General features: G+C 38.6%; 1 protein-coding gene across 1 annotated transcript in view; it reads left to right on the top strand.

Moving 5' to 3' along the window:
- LOC122802691 (ABC transporter F family member 4-like) overlaps window positions 1-15,285 on the top strand; it is a 256,641-nt gene extending 241,356 nt beyond the window's left edge. Inside the window, exon 4 of the mRNA XM_044072421.1 lies at window positions 12,937-15,285. Within this exon, the coding sequence (XP_043928356.1) occupies window positions 12,937-14,787 (1,851 nt within the window). The 3' untranslated portion in view covers window positions 14,788-15,285. The remainder of the gene's footprint in view (window positions 1-12,936) is intronic.
- The last annotated feature ends 6,377 nt before the right edge of the window (window positions 15,286-21,662 follow it).

Raw genomic sequence — 21,662 nt, 5'->3', positions numbered from 1 at the left:
TAAGCAGAGATCACCTCTGAGTAGACGACATGCCACAGAATATAGCTGGAGTTTTTTTAGATGGTCAGCATATGGCATCTGCTTTAGGCCTGTGATTCTTTTAGTGAGGTATTTCTGTGGCTTTACCCGCTGTTGCAGATGTCTTGTGAGGTACATACCAAACGGGGCATTATATTCTATAATGGGTCTAATGAGAGATGAGTACAGTAGGACAATGACCTCCTTTTTTTTGTATAAAAAGCCCTTAGTGATGAGGTGTGCCACATAGAAGGATTTCCTGACTGTTGTGGTGATGTGGTTATCAAAAGTGAGACCACTGTCCACCTGTGTCCCTAAGTCCCTCATCACACTTTCGATGTTTAGTGTCCTGCCACCTATGTGGTAATTCATGGGTACATGTTTTTTTTCCAAAGGGGATAACTATACATTTCTTGGCATTAAGCTTGAGCCCATGGCTCTGGCACCAGGCATCTGTTTCTATAAGGCCCTTTTGTAGAATATCCACATAATTTGGGGATTCAGTAATGGCTCCCAGTTTGCAGTCATCTGCAAACATTGTTAACCAGAGTCCCGTAGTGTTGGCCTGTACTTCAGAGAAGTAGATGCCAAACAAGAGTGGTCCCAGGACTGAACCCTGAGGTACTCCACTTGTCACTTGTCTGGATTTGGAGTCGGCTACTTTTACAGTCTGAGTTCAGTCAGTAAGCCAGTTGGCAACCCATCGAGTGACTAGGGATTTATGTCCAGCTTAGTAAGTTTATCTATGATTCCAGAGTGGGGGATGGTGTCGAAGGCCTTGCTGAGGTCCAGATAGGCTGTGTGAACTGCCTTACCCTCGTCCACAGCTCTGGAGACTGATTCAAAGAAGTCAGTCAGATTCAGGAGACAAGATCGGCCCTTCACAAACCCAAACTGGATGGGGTCCAGAGTTTGAAGGTTGACAATGTCTTTGTTTATAAGTTCCATGATAATGCGTTCCATGCCCTTGCAGATCAGGCTTGTCAGACTGATGGGACAGTAGTTCCCGGGATCCAAGGTGGATCCCCCCTTGTGGAGTGGGATAACTGTAGCTGTGCGCCACTCAGTGGGCACGAAGCCTGAGGTGAGGCTATGATTAAACATGACACTTAGGTGATGTGCCAGTTCATTTTGTAGTTCATGTAGTACACAGCCTGGGATGTCATCTGGTCCCATGAATGATGTATTCTTAGCTTTGCAGAGTGCGGTTTCTACCTGCGTGCCCGTGATTACCAGAATTTGGCAATCTTTTGGTATTGAGATGGGCCCTTTAGGGGGTGAGAGGGGGGTGAAGTTGGCACTAAATCGATCTGCCAGTATATTGGCAATATCATTGGGATCTGTATATTTAATGCCATTCTGTTGTAGCTCAGAGCAGATCTAAGCATTGCCATTTAGATTCTTGACATAAGTATAGAATGCCTTGTGGTTGTCTTTGGAATCTTTGGCAATTTTATTTTCTTAACTAGCTTTTGAGGATTTTATGAATGATCTCAGCTTCTTACTGAGGCTGGTGAGGGAGTTTTTTGCATCCTGGGATTTTCCTCTTTTCTGCAACAGTTTCTTCCTTCTGTTGTATAGTTTGTTTATAGCAGGGGATCACCAGATTGGCTTTCTTTTTTTGGAGAAGAGCATCTTGTTTCTATTTGGGATGACACGATTCATGCACGAGTGGATATGCTCATACAATGCCTTAGTGTAGGATTCTGCAGTCGAACTTTCAGATCCCGTCTGCATGGGTGTCATGGAGTTTGTCACTTCTGACTTCAGTAGCATGAAGTTGGCTTTGGAGAAGTTTTTTAAGGAGGTTTCCTTACTGGGGGGGTGTGGGTGGGATGTGGATGTCAAGGGTGATTTGCTTATGGTCAGACCTGACCAATGAGGGGGTGACCACTAGTGTGGATCATCTATCTCCCATGTTGGTAATGACCAGGTCTAGGATATTGGAGCCCCTGGTGGGACAATGGATTAGTTAATCAAGGGCATTGGAATTTATGAATTCCAGGAACCGTTGGGAAAAGGAGCTGGTACCCGAGTAGTTTTCCCACTTAATGCAGGGTAGTTGAAATCACCCAGTATTAGGGTGTTTGGTTGTATCTTAATATTTTCCAGTATGTTTAGAAAGGTGTAGTGAGAATCTTGGGGCATGGTGGGGGATCTGTAGCAAGCTACTATTTGGATTGCAGTCTTATAGTTTTAGTTGCACCTGGAGAATTTCAGATGCATTGTGATGGGCAAATAGCCTGGAGGTGTGAATATCCTTGGTGAATATGGACACTCCTCCACCTTTAGTGTTTCGGTCTTGGTTTTGTGGTCGAAAAGTGTGGTAAGAGTTGTAGCCTGGTATTGCAGGGGTGCTCTCTGGAGCCTTGAACCAGGTCTCAGTTACTGCACAGATATCGGTGTTCTCCATTTTTAGGAGTGCCTCGAGAGAGTGCATTTTGAGGTTTAGACTTCTAGCATTGAGTAGCATTACCTTCAGATTTTGCATGCTTGAATCTGTTACGGTGGTGGTTTTATCCTTTGAACCTTGCCTTAAAAAGGCACTATAGGGGTGGCAAGAGCTTTAGCCAGTAACCTGAATCCCAGTGGTGACAGGTGCAGACCATCTCTGGCAAAGCATCGTGGTTTGTCGATCATGTCTTCCCAGGCAGACAAATACTGGATCCCCTTTGAATGAAACCAGAAGCTTAGCCAATTGTTGAAGTCAATCATTTTGTCCTTATACTGTGGTATCATTCTGGGCAAAGGCATGATGCTACTCAGGGCTAGGGTCATACCTGCCTGGGCCACATGATCCAAGAGCTCTTCCATGTCTCTTTTCATGTAGTCCAGGGAGGTATGTCTCAAGTCATTCACTCCAGCATGGACAATGACAGAGTCGTATTTGTACTTGTTGTGGAGGGATTTGAGTGCATGCATTATGTGGTGGATCCTGGCACCCGACAGGCAGCTGACTGTAATTTTCTCCTTGTTCACCCCGGTGAGTGGGACATCAGTGTGTCTGACTATAGAGTCACCTATGACTAAAGTGTTGGGTACATTGACTTGGCTTAGGGGCTGTTGATGGGTGGCTCACTGGTGTTGTGAGCTATGTGTCACTTTGGTTGTGACTGGTGTTTGCATTTCAGCTTTGGAGGTCCTTGTTGCTTGGGCAGGTTAATGTTAAGGGCCTCCGCATATGTAGGTTTAGTGTTCCCATGTGTGGGTTTTGAAGGGCTATGAGTTGCTTGAGGTGTAGTGCAGGTGTTAACCTTCTCCTCTCGGCTGTTTAGCACATTCTTGGCTGGAGAGAGCTTTACTTCCAGTTTGGCTATGTAAGTGCATCTCTTGCAGGTTGTAGTGTTGGGTGGTAGGAGGAGAGGATTGTCTGTGTACATGAGGCAGTTGCCGCATTGCCCCAGTGTGCCCAGATTCACCAGGTGGGCAAGAGATATCACCAGAAGCTGACCCTTGGACATATATATATATATATATATATATATATATATATATATATATATATATTTATACGTACATATACACTATATATGTGTGTGTTCATTTTTATCTGTATCTTTATATATGTGTTTTCATGTTTATATATATATATATATATATATATATATATATATATATATATATGTACATACACACACACACATGTATATATATATATATATATATATATATATATATGGGAGTTTTATGCTTGCCTACTTCAGTATGTAGCCAGAAGAAGAAGAACCATATTTGTGTCTCTCACAAGGAGGAAGCCACTGCATTTAGAACTTATGCCAGGGTGCAGACACCATTAAGGCTATATAAAATAACTACTGTCATTTACTATGATGGTGACCTTTCCTTGAAGATCTGTTGTTATGGTAAAGTGTGCTTACATGGAACTATAATGTCTTCCCCGGTGGTTTGAATGGTAATTTTTGTGTGACAGTGAGTCATGTAGGCTATCTGCTGTTAGGGTAAACAGTCAAAGAACCAACCTCCTTAAAAGAACTGAAACAAAGAATGTTAGGGTTTATTGTGCAGACATGAATTTGTTTTGTCGTTTACATAACTGCATTTTCTTTGAGTATTCTCTGATGGATTTAGCTGTTGTAAACTCTCCGAAATATTGACTCATAATCCTTATTTCAACTGTCACAGGATCTCCTTTAGTGTATGGTCTTCCTAGTACTGTAGGCATATTCTTCACTTTCAAGTTATAATGTTCCTTGAAATTTTTGGATGTTGTACTTCTGTTAATTTAATTTATGTGACAAATGCTGGTGCTAATCTTATGTCATTTTTAAGGTAAAATACTCAAATTAAAAGTTGTTAAAAGATTCAGTTTCTTATGAGATTAGTCAGAGTGTCTTGAAGGATGGCAGACAAGGGTGACTAGAGATTCACCATCATATCATACATCCAAAACACAAAAGGAGAAATTACTTACCACATTACTGATTATTTTAAAGGAAGATGTGCTTGTAAATTAACTAAAATTGTGTGTAGTCCTATGAGAAGCCATTTAGGCGAAGTGTTTTGTTCTGTAGTTGCCAAAGATACTCCGGAAAGCCAAGCAGCTATTCCTTTCTACTATTTGTTCACATCTCCTTCCTTAACATCATCATGAAACAAAGTTTGAGTTATTATGTTTGCTTGCTTGTTTATTTATTTGTTTCTTATTGGTATAACATGGATTCTACGATGCTCCTGCATGAAATTTATTTCGTCCAATTCATTTGGTTTTCTTTCTAGAGTACTTCCAGGTGTAGAGACTGGCTTAGTACTTGATGTGACGTGTGGCTAATACCCCACCGGACTGCCAATGATTAAATTACATCCCTTACTATCCTGGGTCAGTAACTAAGAAGCTTCATTCCTCACTACTGACTCCAGTGTGAGACTGTCACTTAAACAGAAGTAATATTTCGCAATTTTCCCCTAAGAGCACAACAGGAACATGCTCTATTTTTTGGAACTGGACTTTATACCTCTGTCCATCCAAATGTATTTTCCTATTACACATGTCAGAGCATAGTGTCCCAGTTTAAGACCTCTGATACACTCACACTCAAAGTAAATTTCAGTCTCACACATCCAAACACTTTTAGGAAAGCCTGAGACAGATTTCCAGCTATGTCTCTTTCCCAAAATAATACAATAACACTGCCACCAATCAGAGGGTCTTCATACCCTTCTTAAGGGTTGCCCAGTTGTGAAAATTAATTGTCAAAATAAATGATAGCTATGACCAGAACAGCCAGGCTTTCAAGTTGACCTGGGGAGTATCAGAAAGGTAGAAGCACTCTGTAATCTTTAAAGAAAAAGACACAATGTAAAGTAATAAAAACATTTAATAGTAAGTAAAATGGTTACAAGATTGTAAATCAATAACTCTCAATGAACACCAGAATTCAATCACTAGAAATGTAAAATCAAACAGCGGGATAGGAGTCCATTATTCTAGAAACACTCTGTCTTAATAACTAAGCTTTCCTGGTCTAACTAAAGAATACTGTCCTTGATCTACTCTAAAATAAAATAACAAGGCCAAGGCAAACTTACAGGTTATTTATCTTGGTGATTTATCTTTCCTTGGTGTCCACTGACTGCACAGTACTTGACAAACTGCAGTCGCAGCTGTCTAATTTCAAAATATAACAGTCAACTGTTTAAAAAATATTTTTCTGTCAATGAGTTGTTTAAATAATCTCTTAGCAACCAAGAACATTCTAATGACATCACTCACTGTTCAGCTGATTCTCCACAATTTGTACTTTAGAATGTCCCTCTCAAACACATACAGTTAGAAATGTATCAAAGCACTGATAGATTCCTTAAATAGGGAAACACTCCACATTTTAAAACATATTTACATTTTCATAATTAGGCATGCTGGCATACAACACAAGTTAATCTGAGAGTATGCACAAACCTCCTCCCAGACATCTTAACACAGAAGACAGTGTTTTCAGTTTCTTCACACTTGGCTTGAATGAACTTTTCACATCGTCATAATTGGTAACCACCTACTCAAAAAACTGGCCCTTAAAATCTTTCTTAATTGTTATTAATGTGTTCACTTCACTACTTTTTTTTACATGTTTTTCTGTTATTTCTATGTCAAATAATGTTTTCTTTACCCCCCACCCCCAAATAAATAAATGCGTTGGTGGAACGTTTTGTATTGTAATAAAATGGTAACATCTGTCTATTTTGATGGACTGGTTAAGGATTTGTGTGCATTATAATGAAAATATATAATAAGAAACTTCACATTAGTGATAAAATTATTTTAAAACTACATACATGCATACAAGTAAAAAAACTACATTGGATTAAAATAGTGTGTCTTCAAGAAAGTTATATATTAAGGGAAATAAGTAGGTGGGATATGTGACATCTGCAGAGTTAGGTTATTACTTTTGCTAGTTAGGCTTTACTCATGACCTTTGTACTTGGATAAGCCAATGATGGCAGATGGCGGTGAGTGGCTAATGTTGGCTTGCCCATCCCAGAATGATGGAGGCTGTTTACCCGCAGTAGTGCTGGCATCTGCTGGAGAGAGATAGGTGTATGGAATGCAGTTTTTAGTTTCAAGGGTTCATAAAAGGTTACTAGGCTAATGGACGTAGAGCCCTTACATGCCTAGCCATATTTATCACTAGTTGCCCCAATTGTTGGTGGTTAGGTGACTGAATTAAGCAGAGATAGGGGTCTATTGAAGTTAATACTGACTTCTTTTGTTCATGAGGGACATGGGCACCACCCCAGGAGTGAATTTGTGGTCACCCATCCAGTCATCTAAATTGCATTTGAAGACAGTCAGGGAGAGGTTCTGTTTCACATGAATTGGAAGTTTGTTCCAGAGAAGTGGCAGTCCCTGGGAGATGTTATCTATTTCCTCATCATGACCTGCTGATGTCAGAGGCTAGGTTAAGATCCCTGGAGCAAGTCACCCTCGTGCAGTTTGATTTACGAGTGTGTAACATTTCCATCAGGGTTGGGTAAGAGACTGCCCTGTAAGCCAGGCACAGGTCACCCCTTAGCAACTTGTAGGAGACAGAATACAGTGACAGGGCTTTCAGTCTTTCCACATAGGACTTGTTTTGTGTGCCTTGTAATTTCTTGGTGAAAAACCTCTGTGGTCTCTCCACTTGTTGCAGGTGTCTGGTGAGGTGCATACAAAAGAGGGCATAGTACTCAATTATTAGTCTAATGAAAGACGCATATAATGGAAGTATAACATCCTTAGATCAAGATCTGATGCCATTGCTTATAAGATGTGCCACATAAAAGGATTTCCTTACTAAAGTGGGTATGTGATGGTCAAAGCTCAGATTACTGTTAACCTGAGTACCCAGATTATGTACCACTGGGTCTACACTTAGGCGGGTGTTGTCTATAATACAATTAGCTGGGATGTCAGCTTTCCCAAAGGAAATAATAATACATTTTTTTGCATTTAACTTTAATCCATGGCTTTGGCATCAATTATTTGTCAGTGTTAACCCTGCCTGCAGTATATTAACATCATTGTGGGACTCAGTGATTGCTCCCAATTTGCAATCATCAATGATTGCTCCCAGTTTGCAATCATCAAGTTTGCTTGGACTTCTGAGAAATTCTGAACAGTAAGGGGCCCAGAATAGAACCCTGTGGTACACCACTAGTGACTGGTCTTTTGCTAGAGGTGGTCACCCACTTTGACAGTATGTGTCTTGTTGGGGAGCCAGTTGGCTGACCATCTGGTAATGTAGGGGTTAATTCCCAACTGAGAGAGTTCCTCTATCATTCCTGAGTCAGGGATTCTGTCATATGCCTTGGCTAGATCAAGACAGGTGGTACGCACTGTCTTTCCCTGATCCAGGGTCTTGGTGACTTTCTCAAAGAAGTCAACCATGTTTAACAGGAATGCTCTTCCTTTAATGAATCCATACTGGGTTGGGTCTACAGTTTGGAGATTAAGGTCTCTCTCTTTTCTAATTTCTCCAAAACATTTGGGTTTCTAATACCATGATGACAGCAGACCCCATTTCTAAGTCAAAGTATGATTAAAGTTCATGAAATTAGCATTGTTTTAATCTTTGATGTTAGCCAAAAGTGCTGTTCACAGCACCATCTATGTGCCCAGTAATGACTCCTTCTGCAATTCATAAAGGGTTACATGGATTGGTAACATATATAAATATGATTGTAGATTCTTTTTTATAAGACCCGTTGCTCCTGCTACTATTGGAACTGTCTGGGAATCTTTCTTCCACATTGCTCTCATTTCTGCCAGCAGATCCTGGTATTTTATGACTTTGTGTCTCTCTGTATGCAAGACACTATAGTCACTGGGTGTGGCGATTTCAGTGATTTGTGCTACTTTTGTCTTCTTTTCATGGACCACTATATCCATAATGTATGTAATCCATAATATAGGTCAATAATGATTCTTTCCATAACCTTGCAGATGAGGCTAGTCAAGCTTATTGGCCAATAATTCCCAGGGCTATTTTTACTTTGTAATTAGCTTTGGAGGACTTAACAAGATCACTAATTTGTTTGTTTAAATTATAGAGGGATTTCCTCCTCTTTTGAGCCAGTTCCCTCTTGTTCTTGGACATTAGTTTCTTTCTCTTGTTGAATAGCCTGTTTATACTAGGGGTCCACTAGGGTGGCTTGTTTTTCAGCAAGACCTGGTTTTAATCCAGTCAGGTACAGGTGATTCAGTACAACTGCTTAAATGCTTATACAGGGCATTAATGTACACCTCTGCATAAGAGTCCATGTTATTTGCATTCGAGGGGGCTTTGAAACTTCTTATATCATCACTTAGTAGGAAGTAATTTGTCCTTGAAAAACTCGTAAGCATTTCTGAGCTTGATGGGGTATCTGGTCTTATAATTACATCAAACGAGGCTGATTTATGGTCTGATCTTACCAGGAGGACATCAGATGGGTGGAGGGCTTGTAATGCTGTCTTGTGAGTGAGTACTATATCCAGGCCATTTGGGCCTCTTATGGGTGTGCTGGCTAGCTGTTTCAGAGCTTTTGCATTGACAAAGTCCACAAACCTCTGAGCCAGCAAATTTGTGGTCATGTATGTTCCCCAGTCGATGGTAGGATAATTAAAATCACCCAGGAGTAAGATGCTGGGCTGTATGGCAAGTGACTCCAGCAAGTCCAGGTATGCCGCATGCTTTTCCTGTTCCATGGTGGGGATCAATAGCTAGCAATGATGTGGTAGGGGGTTTTGCTTTTAGTTAATTGAACATGAAGCAGCTGAAGAGAATCATACTGTTTTGACCAGTATCAAGCTCTACTTATCCTTAAAGAAGATAGATACACATCCTCCTTTGCTTCTTTCATGCTCATTTTGTGGTGTGAACATATGGAAGGCATTGAAGCCTTGCATGGCTGGGGTGCTTTCCGCACTTTTGAACCATGTCTTGGTGATTGCACAGATGTCAGTATCTTCCAAAGTAAGGAATGTTTCTGGGGAGTGCAGTTTCTTGTATAGGCTCCTAGCATTAAGCAGCAGTACCTTGAGTTTATCTGGAGACGATTCTGTTATGTTGTGAGGTTGGTTATTTTAACACTGCCTAAAGAAAGACACACTAGGGGTGGCTAATGCCTTTGACAATATCCGAAAGCCTAGAAGACACAGATGCAGACCATCTCTGGCAAAGCAGCATGGCCTGTCAACCATGTATTCCCAAGATGACAGATAGTGGATCCCCATGGACTGACACCAGAAGCTAAGCCAATTGTTAAAGTCAATCAGTTTTTGTTTGTATTGTGGCATCATCTGTGGAGAAGGTAGAATGCTGCTTAAGCCTAGGGCCTGTAACACACAGTCTGAGAGCTCAGGCATGTCTCTCTTCATACAGTCCAGTGAGGTTTGTCTCAAGTCATTCACCCCCACATGGACTATGACAGATTCATGCCGGTACTTGTGGTTGATTGAATTGAATGCTTGAGTGATTTGATGGATTCTGGCACTTGACAGGCAGCTAACTGTATCCCGCACCTTGTCCAGCCTGGTGAGGAAGAACATCTGTGTGCCTCACAATGGAGTCACCTATGACCATTACATTAGATTTTGTGGTGTTATGTCCTATGGGCTTATTTGTTGAGACACTGGCTTGTGGGTTATTATGCATTGTGGTTGTTTTTTGCATTATTATGTGTGTAAGTGGTTTCTTTTTTGGGAGGTCTCCAGTCTTTTGATAAGTTTCTAGTGAGCACCTCCACATATGAGTTTATGTGCCATGTCCTTAATTAGTGTGGGAAGTATGTGTTTGCTGACAACCTGTTTGGCATTCAGTCTGTCTTTGTGTGAGAGTATTGCCTCCAATTTCATAGTATAACTACATCTCTCATATAAAGTATTTGATTGTTTCAGGAGTAAGTGGTTGTCAGTGTACATGAGCAGTTGCTACATTGCCTCTGGATCCCCATGTCTATCAAGCTGGCAAGAGAGATGATGGGAAACGGCCCATCCATGATTGCATGCTGTTACTGTATGTTTTACTAGGGATGGGAATGCATTAATGTGACAGGACTTTGCTTCTAGCACTGAGACTACAAAATAGAACTATACTTTGTGTAGGCTAGGAATGATCAATAAGGCAATGCTGCTCTGTGTGCAACTGAGTTGCTCCTAGAGCAGCAGAAAAGATTGGAAGGGTTTCACTGACAGCTGTTTAGGGAAAACTGAGCTTCTAGGCTTTTGCATCTGTACAGGGCACTGCTAACTGCCGCTGTGCAAAGAGCAGCACCGCATAAACACGCGCCTTAAATATGAGCAAAGAGAAACAAGGTATAAGCTAACTACTAATCTGGAAAGCAAACAATAAGCCTTCCACCAGCAATCCCCAACTCAGACAGGTTAGATCAGCACACTTCTGCCACAAGATGAAGAAAAATACCTTCATAATGTAGAATAGCTGGTTTGGAGCCCAAGTGTAACAAGACCACACAAACTACCTACAACAGTCCTACAACTTAGCAGTTGCAATATAATACAGAGCAATTAATTACTTAAAGCATCAGCAGAAGTACATTGTTTTTGAAAGTGCTAAAGTGCAGTCACAGTATGCAGAAGAGGTGCATGCAGAAGTACGTAGATATCTTGTGTGTGCTTCCCAGCTCAGATAGACCAGGTAAACACCTACTGTCACTAGACAAATGTTCCCAGTCTTCCTAATATAAAAGCACAGTAAAGGAGTGTCTGGAGTGAAATGCTACCAGAAACAAACTTAAAATATACGAACTGCTACCACAAACAAACATAAATATACAGATAACAGCAGTGGACTTTAAACAGCTTATAAAAGTGTATTTATTCAATAAAATTTCTTTTGTTTGTATAAATGAGCCAACAGCCACTCAATTGTACAGAATTTATAAAGGCAGTGAAAACAAGATAAGCTGATTAATAAGCCCTCCAGTCAGTAAAAGTACATGCAGAAATCTCAAGTGTTTCCTCAACCTAAACAGACCAGGCTACCTCCTATTGCACTAGCTGGAAGATCCACTGACCCCTTAAAAACAAGTGCTTGCTAGAGTGTAAAAATACACTACTTTATCCATCAGCTAGATAATGACTTCAGAGCAAGTAAGTCAGCAGAACAGAAAATGAGGACACAAAGTGCACATTTTCAATATAAGCAAAAGGAAAGGCAAATAAATAATTCAATATATCAACAGCAGTGTAGAAAGTGAAGTGCTTATTAAGCTCAAGTTACAGTAGGGGTGGGCAATTTAAAATCACCAAGTTTAAAAAGCAGATCAACAAATGGGAGGGTGGCTGGAAAAACTAGCAGGGAATCACCAGCAGTGCTTTAGTTTATGAAGGCTTGAAATATTTTTTAGAAAAGACAAAGGCCCAGAAATTAACTGTCTATTTAAGTATCACTCAAGAGACAATTTAACCAATAAAAAAATATGTGAAATGTGCAGTCTAGATAATTTTTGTGTCTACTTTTCAAACCGAACATATTCCTTAAAACAGAAAACAAAATTGAGCAGGTAAAACAGAAAACAACTCTATCAGTAAATCACAGTCATCTCACCCAGTTGGGAATCACCAGCAGTGCTTTAGTTTATGCAGGGTTAAAATCTTTTTAGAAAGCTGCCGATAAGCACTTCAAGCTGCATCTATGTGGTAGCCTTCATGGGGCATGTGTCTGAGAAGGTGCACACTCACACAGTTGTAGACCCCCTAAAATCTGTGAGCATGCTCATCAGCCACTTTGGTTGGGGTTAGAAGCAGGAAATTTCAAATCCCCCTTCTGTCTTTCTGGATAATGACATTACTACATCCAACCCTTGCTTATGTGATGAGGAAAAAATGAGTGGTTGTGGAGGACCTAGAGTCAGCAGGCATGGGGGACAACAAAAGGAATAAAAAAATGTCATTGGCACTGAACAACTTTAACAATGAGGCCACAACCTTAAATTCCAGGATTTTAACACTATACTAATCATACAACTAAGAAATGCAGCTTTTGAAATATTAAATATTTCAGAACAGAATTGTAAAACTGATTATAAGCAGTCTTCTAAAGAAAAAACACTTATGCTTTCATTTTTTACAGTGTATGCATCATACATAAACAGGACTTCTTAGTATAGATTTATTTTCAGAACACTTGTTTATTTTAATTTATATAACCTGTCAAGTAAGAAACCTCAAGGAAAGAAAATAAGTCATATTTATTAGAAAATGTTATGTTATGATATTTTAGTACATGCTCATTTCATATGTTTTAGTTTCAGTCTTCTCGTCTTTATTTCATAGCCTGTTCATTACATTTATACTTCTGTCATTGTCTGCTTTCTAAATTCTTAATTGTGCATCTGTATTTTTTCCTTTGCTTTTATGTTTTCCTAATGCTTTTCTTATTTCTTTTTCCCATTTCTGCTTCACATGTGGATTACAAGAAAAATAAACAATTGAAGTGCCATGGTAAGGGTGGGTATGCACAGACTGGTTTGGATTCACAGCACCAGGCCTCAAAAAGAGAAAAAGAACATGTTTTCCAGTCTGCAGTGGCTTGCCAGACTGATTCCATATTGGTTGAGAATACTGACTCTAATTCAGAGTTGCGTTTTCACACTAGTAAAGGAGAATCTGGAAAAATGACTACTAATAAAAGGAGCAAATGTTTGGGTATTGAGAGTTCACTGGTGTGCAGGAAAAGCAAAAACTCTGCAATAACAAATGTGAAAATGCTTATTGTAGAACCCAGCACAGTTGTAGCAGTGGCCTCAAAGGAGCCCAGAAATCTCAAGTTAGCAGAGCCGGACAAAAGAACAGAAAGAGATAGTTGTGAAAGTAAACCACAAAGTAATGGTAGTGTTTTAGCAGCTAAAAATAAATGCTTTGGATCTCAGGACAGTTTCATAGAACATTCTTTAAAGGTTAAGGTAGATAGAAAGGAGAAGTTTGTAAAGCAGGTAGCAGTACATATGACATCATCTTCAAGTGAAGGAACTGGACTTTCAGATAATGTCAGAGAAAATAAAAGATGGAGGAAAGTGAGAAGGCCAGAAGAACAAGAAGGTGATTGTGTAAGTGATAGTGAGGAACAGGAGGACAGTGTACAAAGTAGTGGTGGAAAATGGAAGAATTCAAGAAGGGATAAGCAGTCAAAAATCAATATTTTGTTAAAAAAGGCATATAGAAGAAAACTGAATGAAATCCATAAGGCAAGAAATCAGGAGGAGGAAGAAGTTTTAAGTGGACAGATAAACTTCAGAAGTGATCAGGAAAGTGATAGTAAAGAAGATACCAAGGGAGAAATGCACAGTGAGAGTACAGATGGTGAATGTAGAAGTTTAACAGAAGAGTGTACAGAAGAAGAAAGTACTGAAGGAATTGAGAGTGAAGCCCTGAACACAAAAGCAAATACTGACGAGGGAGAGTCAGATGAAGACTGTGAACTGAGTCAGAATGCTGACCTAGAGTCTACAGCAGAGGGAGAAGCAGAAGACAGTGAAGATGAGAAGGAGGTTTTCTCAGAGACTGTGAGTAAGAATGGTGAAGATACAATGGATGATGATACTGTTGTATCTGAAGAAGAAGAGAGTCAGGAGAGTAGGGATGAAGAAGGCCAGGATGAAGATTGGGACACAAGTAGTGTTGAAGAGGAAGAAAACAGTGTAGTTGAAGAAGAGGAGGAGGAGGAAAATGAATCACCACAGAAGACTGAAGAGGAATATAGTGATGAAGAAGGTGAAGAAGGTGAACTTGAAGGTGAAGAAGATGAAGAAGAGGAGGAGGAATGTGAAGAAGCTGAAGAAGAGGAGGAGGAAATAGAAGATGAAGAGAACAGTGAACTGGAAGAGGAAGATATAGATGGTGAGGAGGACAGTGAACAGGAAGAAGAAGAGGAGGAAATAGAAGATAATGAGAATGAAGAAGAAGATGAAGATACACAAGAGGGAGATGAGGAAGAAATAGAAGAGGAAGAGAATGGTGAGGAAGAGGAGGAGGAAGAATTTGAAGCTGAACAAGAGGAAGACAGTGAAGGGCAAGATCAGGAAAATGAAGTTAAATGTGAGGAAGATGAACAGACTGAAGAGAGTGAAGAAGAAAGCACCACAGAAAACACTGGAGGGAAAGCAAGATGGCAACACAAGTTTGGTCACAACATAGAAAAGTATAACAAAAAACGTACACTTACTGGATCCAAGCAAGCAATAAAATCCAAGCACCATCTTAAGAATGGATCGCATAATTCACAACAGTTCTGGAATAATGTGCTACCCCATTATTTGACATTAAAGTAATTCTGTTGATTCTGTCAGTTAGTTCGGTACTCTGAATCTTACAAGCCTTCTTTCAATTATGTATAACCACTCTGAAAATATTTATGTCCTCAAGAAGTAAGCATTACTTTGTGCACTGAAAATGAATTCTTAAAGTGCCAATCTTTGAGTAAACCTTTACAAACTCCTTGTGATGCTTAGAAAAGGAAAATGTTCATTTTATATATTATTTTGTAGCCTTAAGTTCATTTTTTGCACTACTGTTTTGTAAATTTGCTTACAAACAGTGCATTCTGCAACACACTTTTTTATGTAAAACTGATTTTATTGAGTCTGCATCATGCTACTGGCTATATTTTGGAAACTAGCCTAAAAGATTATTCCTATGGAAGGCTTTATCTGTGAACAGCAATAGAAATTGCACTCTAGCCCAGTATGTGCCATGTATTAAAATGGTTTATTTCATGAATTTATCTTTTTTTTTCCTCACTGTGATAAATACTAGTATATATGGCTATAGATCTTTTATCAGAACAACATTTAACTTAAACTTTGAAAATGTCATTTTCCTTAAAAATATGCATTTTAATAACAGTATTTGGCTAATAACATGTGTAGCTAGAGGACAAGTTCCCATATGTATTATATGTATATGTTTGGCATTTGGGGTTTTACTTGAATATTTTTGGTTGGGAATAATTTAATAATGCATGATAGCATCAAGAGCAGCAGGAGTAATAACAGATATTAAAGTAGAAAGTTATACTTCTGAAACAGGAATGCCCTGGACTGTTAAATGTTTATCACCATTACCTAAACCTTTTTACTTGGGCAGGTGTAGTTCGTTGACAGAATCAGCATCTTCTCATTGGAGAAAACATTCTTCCAAATGTAAACATTTTAAATACAGTCTTATTATATTTTTTTATATTTCAAAGACAGTTTTGATTATAGCTTGAAGACAGCTATAAATCTTTGTTTGCAATGATTACTGATGTTTCCTCAGAGGCTCGCAACAGTTTTCCCTGGGTTATTAATTACTGCTTTCCTCTTGAAGTGGTCTGAGGTTCCCCCTGTAGAGCTCCCTTTTATGTAACTCTTGAAAGTTGTCTTAATGACAGAAACTCAAGTTCTGCACCTTGATTTGATACCTGTGATATCATTCTTTTTTAACTGAATCAAGTATTCCTTTCCTGGAGTGCTCAAGAGTCAGGTGACATACACATGGAAATTAAGGGAATCATTCAAAGAACTCCAATATGAAACTTGTTTATAAACACAGTCTTAACATTTTGAGCTAAACTGCCAGAGTCACCACCTTGTAGTTTCCTCTAATGTTTTTTTTTCTTCTCTTGTTAACCTCTGGATCTTATTTTGTGGTTTTGCCTGCAATGGGTAACACTGGATCTCATCATAAGCATGGTTGTAAAATGACTTTTCTGTTTGAGGAGGCTGAACAAGTAGTTACCTTTTGGCGGCTGGTGACTTCAAATCAAAGGGGGGCTGCAGGAGACAGCTGAATGGGTGGGGTCAATGGAAGGGGTGTGGCCAACTAGAAAGGGGAGGAGCTATGCTCAAAACCACAAAAACTAACTTTAATTAAATACGCTGCCCTGGGTGCCAAACCATCATTATGAGAGTCCAATTAAGACAAAAATAAGTGTAGAAGAATAAAAATATTTCAATGCATTGGCTGCATGACAGCTTACTTAATATCCAGATGGAAAAAAAAAGGTTGTGAGGCATGAAAAAATAAATTACTTTTTAAATACATTACTGGAATGCCAGTCAAAATCAAGTATAAGAAAAACAAGCAGCACTCAACTCAAACCACTTCTCCTTGCACTGCAGTTCTAATTATAATTTATATTCAGCTTTATTAAAGTACCAAGTAACATGCTGAAAGTAGAAATCTCTGTGATGCCCCCACTTGTAAAAATGTTTCTTATCCAAAAAAGACCTGCTGCCTGACAAATATCTACTTGTTTCATGGGGAAAACATGATCAAAGTAAAAAATGAAAAGCAAACAAGAAACAAGCTCAAGATACATTGCTTAAAGAATTACTGTACAGGTTATGGACCACACATGATTGGCAATCTGTTTAGTTTACGGATAAAGCCTGTAGAGATGACTGGAAGTCTCCAACAAGTCTGAGCTTTTTAAAAGAATGTAATCCTGTCCTTCAATACCCAAGGCTTATACATTATCTAGTTAAGTATTCTCTGCATGGCAACAACAGAAAGGCTTTCAATGTTGGCAATTCTTTAACAGTATGCTTATTAAAGCTTACTTGCATATTACGATCTCAGACAAGCTTATCTTATGGTCATTAAAGCATTGCTACTTAAACACAGAGCAACAGGCACTTTGAGTAATAAGCATAAATCAACAGTACAAAAATATGACAGAAACCAGACCATTCTGCAAAATCAAGGACAGATGAAAAGCCACTGTAGTACTTGTGTCTACCTTGGATGGGGGGACACACTGCACATTTACACTGCATAACTACTCCTTGCCTTGCTTGGACATATCCAGAGTCACTACATGGAGGAGTGGGGTGCAACAAGTATGTCACAATTTGAAATGTCTCTGGCTGACTGTGATGGCCCTGACACATTTGTCATACCTCTCAACCTCAGAGCAGGAAATCTGGACAAAGCCATACACAGAAGTGAGACAAAGGCCCAAAAATAAGGACAATTTTTAAATATTGCTCTAATAAACTTAGAAAGATAATAGAATATGTCTTAGTATGAATTTTCTGAAGGGTATAAAATCTGAAACTCAAATCTCTGTCATTATTTTCTAACTTCAGTCTTTAATGATTTGTCACTAATTTGCCAAAACACACAATTTTATGAAAAATGGACCAAAAATGTGATGCAAAAATATGAAATAGCCACACAATACAGCTGGGCACCTGTCAAAGAAGGGACACTTTAATATTAGTACTGCTAACTTGAGCAGCTGACAAAATAAAAGAATCTACATGCATTTCAAGTAATCTATAACTTTGATTATTATAGTTATTTCTTAATTGTAAACCCTCCATGTTTTCTTCCATAATTGCTATTTTGTGGAGGGATTATTAGGGGGAAGAGCAACATTTTGAGCCAAAATCGGGGACAGTTGACAGGTTGGCTGTGCCTAATTCTATAAAGCAATTTATTTGCATGTACATCTCAACCTGTTAATGCAGTAAATCTGAACAAGGCCAAATATATTGGGGGAACATATAAACAGTACTAAAAATTGCTCTTGTATAAATTGAGACAGTTGATAGAATAACAGTTCTTACTTTAGCATGCATTTTTCTGAAAGTTATGAAGTCTGAAACTCAGTGTATCATTATTTAGTGACTTAATTCCTAAATGATTTGCCAGAAAACTACAAATTTTATGAAGAACAAACCAAAAATAAGAAGCAAAAATCTATTCATTCTTTGAAAATCTGGACAGTTGGGAGGTATAGTTCAGCTGGGCCTGTCTCAGTTTGTTGCACTTCCCCCCTGACAAAATCATGGTTGAATGGAGCCTCTGCAGCCATTCCAATGATCCATTACTTGGCTATTTCACTCCATTTACCATAAACACTAATGTGCATACTGCTTTACTTCTATGATGAGTTGGACTTCATTTGAAAGTTTTATTTTGTATTTTACAGCACAAACACTAAGACATCTGCTAAACAAAGCAATGCAGTCTCATAATGAAAAACAGACTTAGCATTAAAACTTCTCTGCCCTTGAAACTCGCATTCATTGAAACCCACATTCAAAGAAAATACATTTTGCCAGTGGCAGATAAAGATTAATTTTGGGCTGTTTTCAAATCATAGGCCCCTTGCATATGAAACATATATGTGCTCTTTGATACACCTTCCTCACTGTACTAAATTTATATTCCTTGTACAATACAGTACAGTTGTTAGAGGGAGTTTTAAATGTTTTGAACATTTTTCCAGTAAGCAATGAAACAAAACACATGCACCCATAATGACAAAACTGCCCAGTTCAGAACATTTCCATCATAAAAGTCTACTCAAACTTCTACAGTCCACTATTATCAGTAAATATGCACAATTCTACAGTCCACCATTATCAGTAATGTGCACAATTCTACAGTCCACCATTGTCAGTAAATATGCACAATCTCTGAAGAAGTAAAAACGTCATCTAAATAATTCCACATTAAATAAATCTGTAAGTAATGAATAGGTTGCTGCTAGCAAACACCTTTATATTTCATGGTTTCATCGAAAAATAAAGTATCTGATGCCCCTGAGGAATAAATTGCCTATATTACATTAAAAATGATAAACTAGTAATGTTGCAATAGGAAATGGATGGCAAACAGATAACAGGCTCATAGTTAGTTTCTTAACTTTTTTCAGTACGGCAGCATTCACCCCTTGTGGGAGTAGAACCAACAACCTTCTGCATCAAAAGCAAGTACACAACCTGTTGTGCTATTAACAATGCAAGTTGACTTAGCATATGCAGCACTAAACTTCTCTTCCCTTGCAGCTCTCAGCTCCTTGCAAAATCTAGTCAATACTCAACTGCATCCTAACTTTGCAGCACAAGAAATCTGGAAAAAGCCAAATTTATTTGGGGGGGGGGGGGGGTCAAAAGCCCAAAAATCAGGAACACATTAAACATTGCTTGTATAATCTTGGAAAGTTGCTAAAATAAAATACTGTGTTACCACCATACATTTTAGTACCAAATTCCCTGTGCAAAAGATTCAGAGCAACATGCCACTATGCCAAATCACCTACTTTGTGAAAGAAAAATGCTGTGTTACCACCATACATTTTACTGCCAAGGTCCCTGTGCAAAACAGTCAGAGCAACATACCACTACGCCAGATCAGCTGCTTTGTGAAAGAGCGGAAGACTGAAACTTAAATGGCTATCATTTAATGAATTCAGTTCTCACCATAGCTGTCAACCTCTTAGCACAAAACACCTGGACAAACCCAGTAATGAGGGAATACAGTCCTCAAACATATTCAGTGAATTCAGTTCTTGCTATAGCTGTCAACCTTAGGACAAAGCCAATAATGGGGTAATACAGTCCCAAAAATAAGGACAAATTTCAAATATTCATCTTATAAACTGAGAAAATTGCTAGAGTAAAAGGTTGTGTTACTATGTATTTTCTGAAGAATATGAAGTCTGAAATTTAAATGCCTGTCAATTTTACTTCTGACAGAACAAAAACAATTTTCAGCAGAGGCCCAGGGAGAAATACTAGACACAAGCCTTTGTAAAACGGCAGGACACCAGAGCAAATCCACACAAACACAAGGATGACATGCAGACTCCACACATAAGGCACCTCAGCCAAGAATCAAACCAGAAAACCTATAGCTGTGAGGCAACAATGCTACCACCCTTGTGATTGACAGTTATCCATATACATGCCATCTTGACTCATTCAGTCGGAACACAAGCTTAAAATGCATATTGCTTATTTCTTCTACTAAGAATGTTTTTTATTGAAAACTTTAGCTAGAATGTTGACTTGTGATTTTAAGAATTAAATTCAGTGGAAAGAAATAAAATATTTTCATTGACAATAATAATTTAGTTTAAATCACATCCTAAAGCACACTGAATTGTGTGAGCTAAATTAAAAAACATAAATATATCCAGTCCAGCCGTTTGACCTTCATCTAAAATTAAGCTTATAAACTCCCTGACTGCTAAATTCAAAAACATTAGTGTGAAAACATGATAGTGTTTTCAGGCATTACAACACTGTAGTTTATGGCTTTATCTTGTAAGGATACAAGAAACTGCATGTTGATTTTCAGCAGGATTTTAACTGGATATTAACTTTAAAAAAGATGCGTCGTTTTCTTGAATTTTAAAGCAAACCTGTTTTAAGAGAAAGATGTCAGAAAGTATTGAAAAAATGATCAGTTTTCTCCATGGATTGAGGCTGCACGTTCTAGCTTAATTTGTTGTGGGTAAACAATGCAAGACTGTGTGACTAAAGGATGACTAATTACATCCCTTGGTTGTGTTTCCCCGAAGGAAATGAACTGAGCATAGCATTCGATTTAAAAATTCAGTGAAAATAAGTTCCAGGTTTTCTTGGCCACTGGAGAACTTATAATTGCAAGGTTTATGTGCATTTTGAAGTGAAAAAGCAGAAAAACAAAAGAATGCATGCAAACACATGCACATCTATCCCCCTGTGAGCCACCTTTCTCTCTCTCTCCATCTATATATATTTATATATTTATGTATATATACATGTACACATGCACAGCCAGGTTTTATGTACAGCTTATCTAAGCAAAAGTTCTTGGAAGGTAAAAGCATAGGGAACACACAGATGAATGGACAAGATCCTGATAAAAAGGTTTACCTAAAGTGGCTGGCCTTCAGCTTCAAAGCAGATATGAGCTCTAAATGAAACACAGATGAATTTGCAGTGCTGAGGTTTGTAAGTGAAGAAAGACTAATATAGGCTGCTGAAATCCATGTGGAAATACAGAGAAAGCAGAAATTAAAGAAGTCTTATTACATAGTGTTGACAGGCCTTTTATTGTATCCTTTGTGTGCTACAACTAACATTTAGAAATCCATCAATGATCCAAGCAAAGTTTTCAAAGAAATAATCATTGGAACTGATTTGATTGTATATGTACAATGCATTTTCAGCATGTTTTGATACTTCCATGGGTGAAAAGCAAAGCATATCTACATTACTCTGTACATTCCGAGTAAACAATCCTGTGCTGGAGAAAATAATATCTGTTAGCATCCCTTGTTATTTATTTGAACAAATCTGGTAGTTTCTGTGTGTGATCCTGTTCCAGCATGTGCACCATAATGCTTTACGGATGTGCAACATGCATAAATGGACAGTTTGCATAA

Source organism: Protopterus annectens, chromosome 5.part0 (assembly GCF_019279795.1).
Source record: "Protopterus annectens isolate FY-2018-M chromosome 5.part0, PAN1.0, whole genome shotgun sequence".
Taxonomy (NCBI): domain Eukaryota; kingdom Metazoa; phylum Chordata; order Ceratodontiformes; family Protopteridae; genus Protopterus; species Protopterus annectens.
This window is presented reverse-complemented; position numbering and strand designations above follow the sequence as displayed.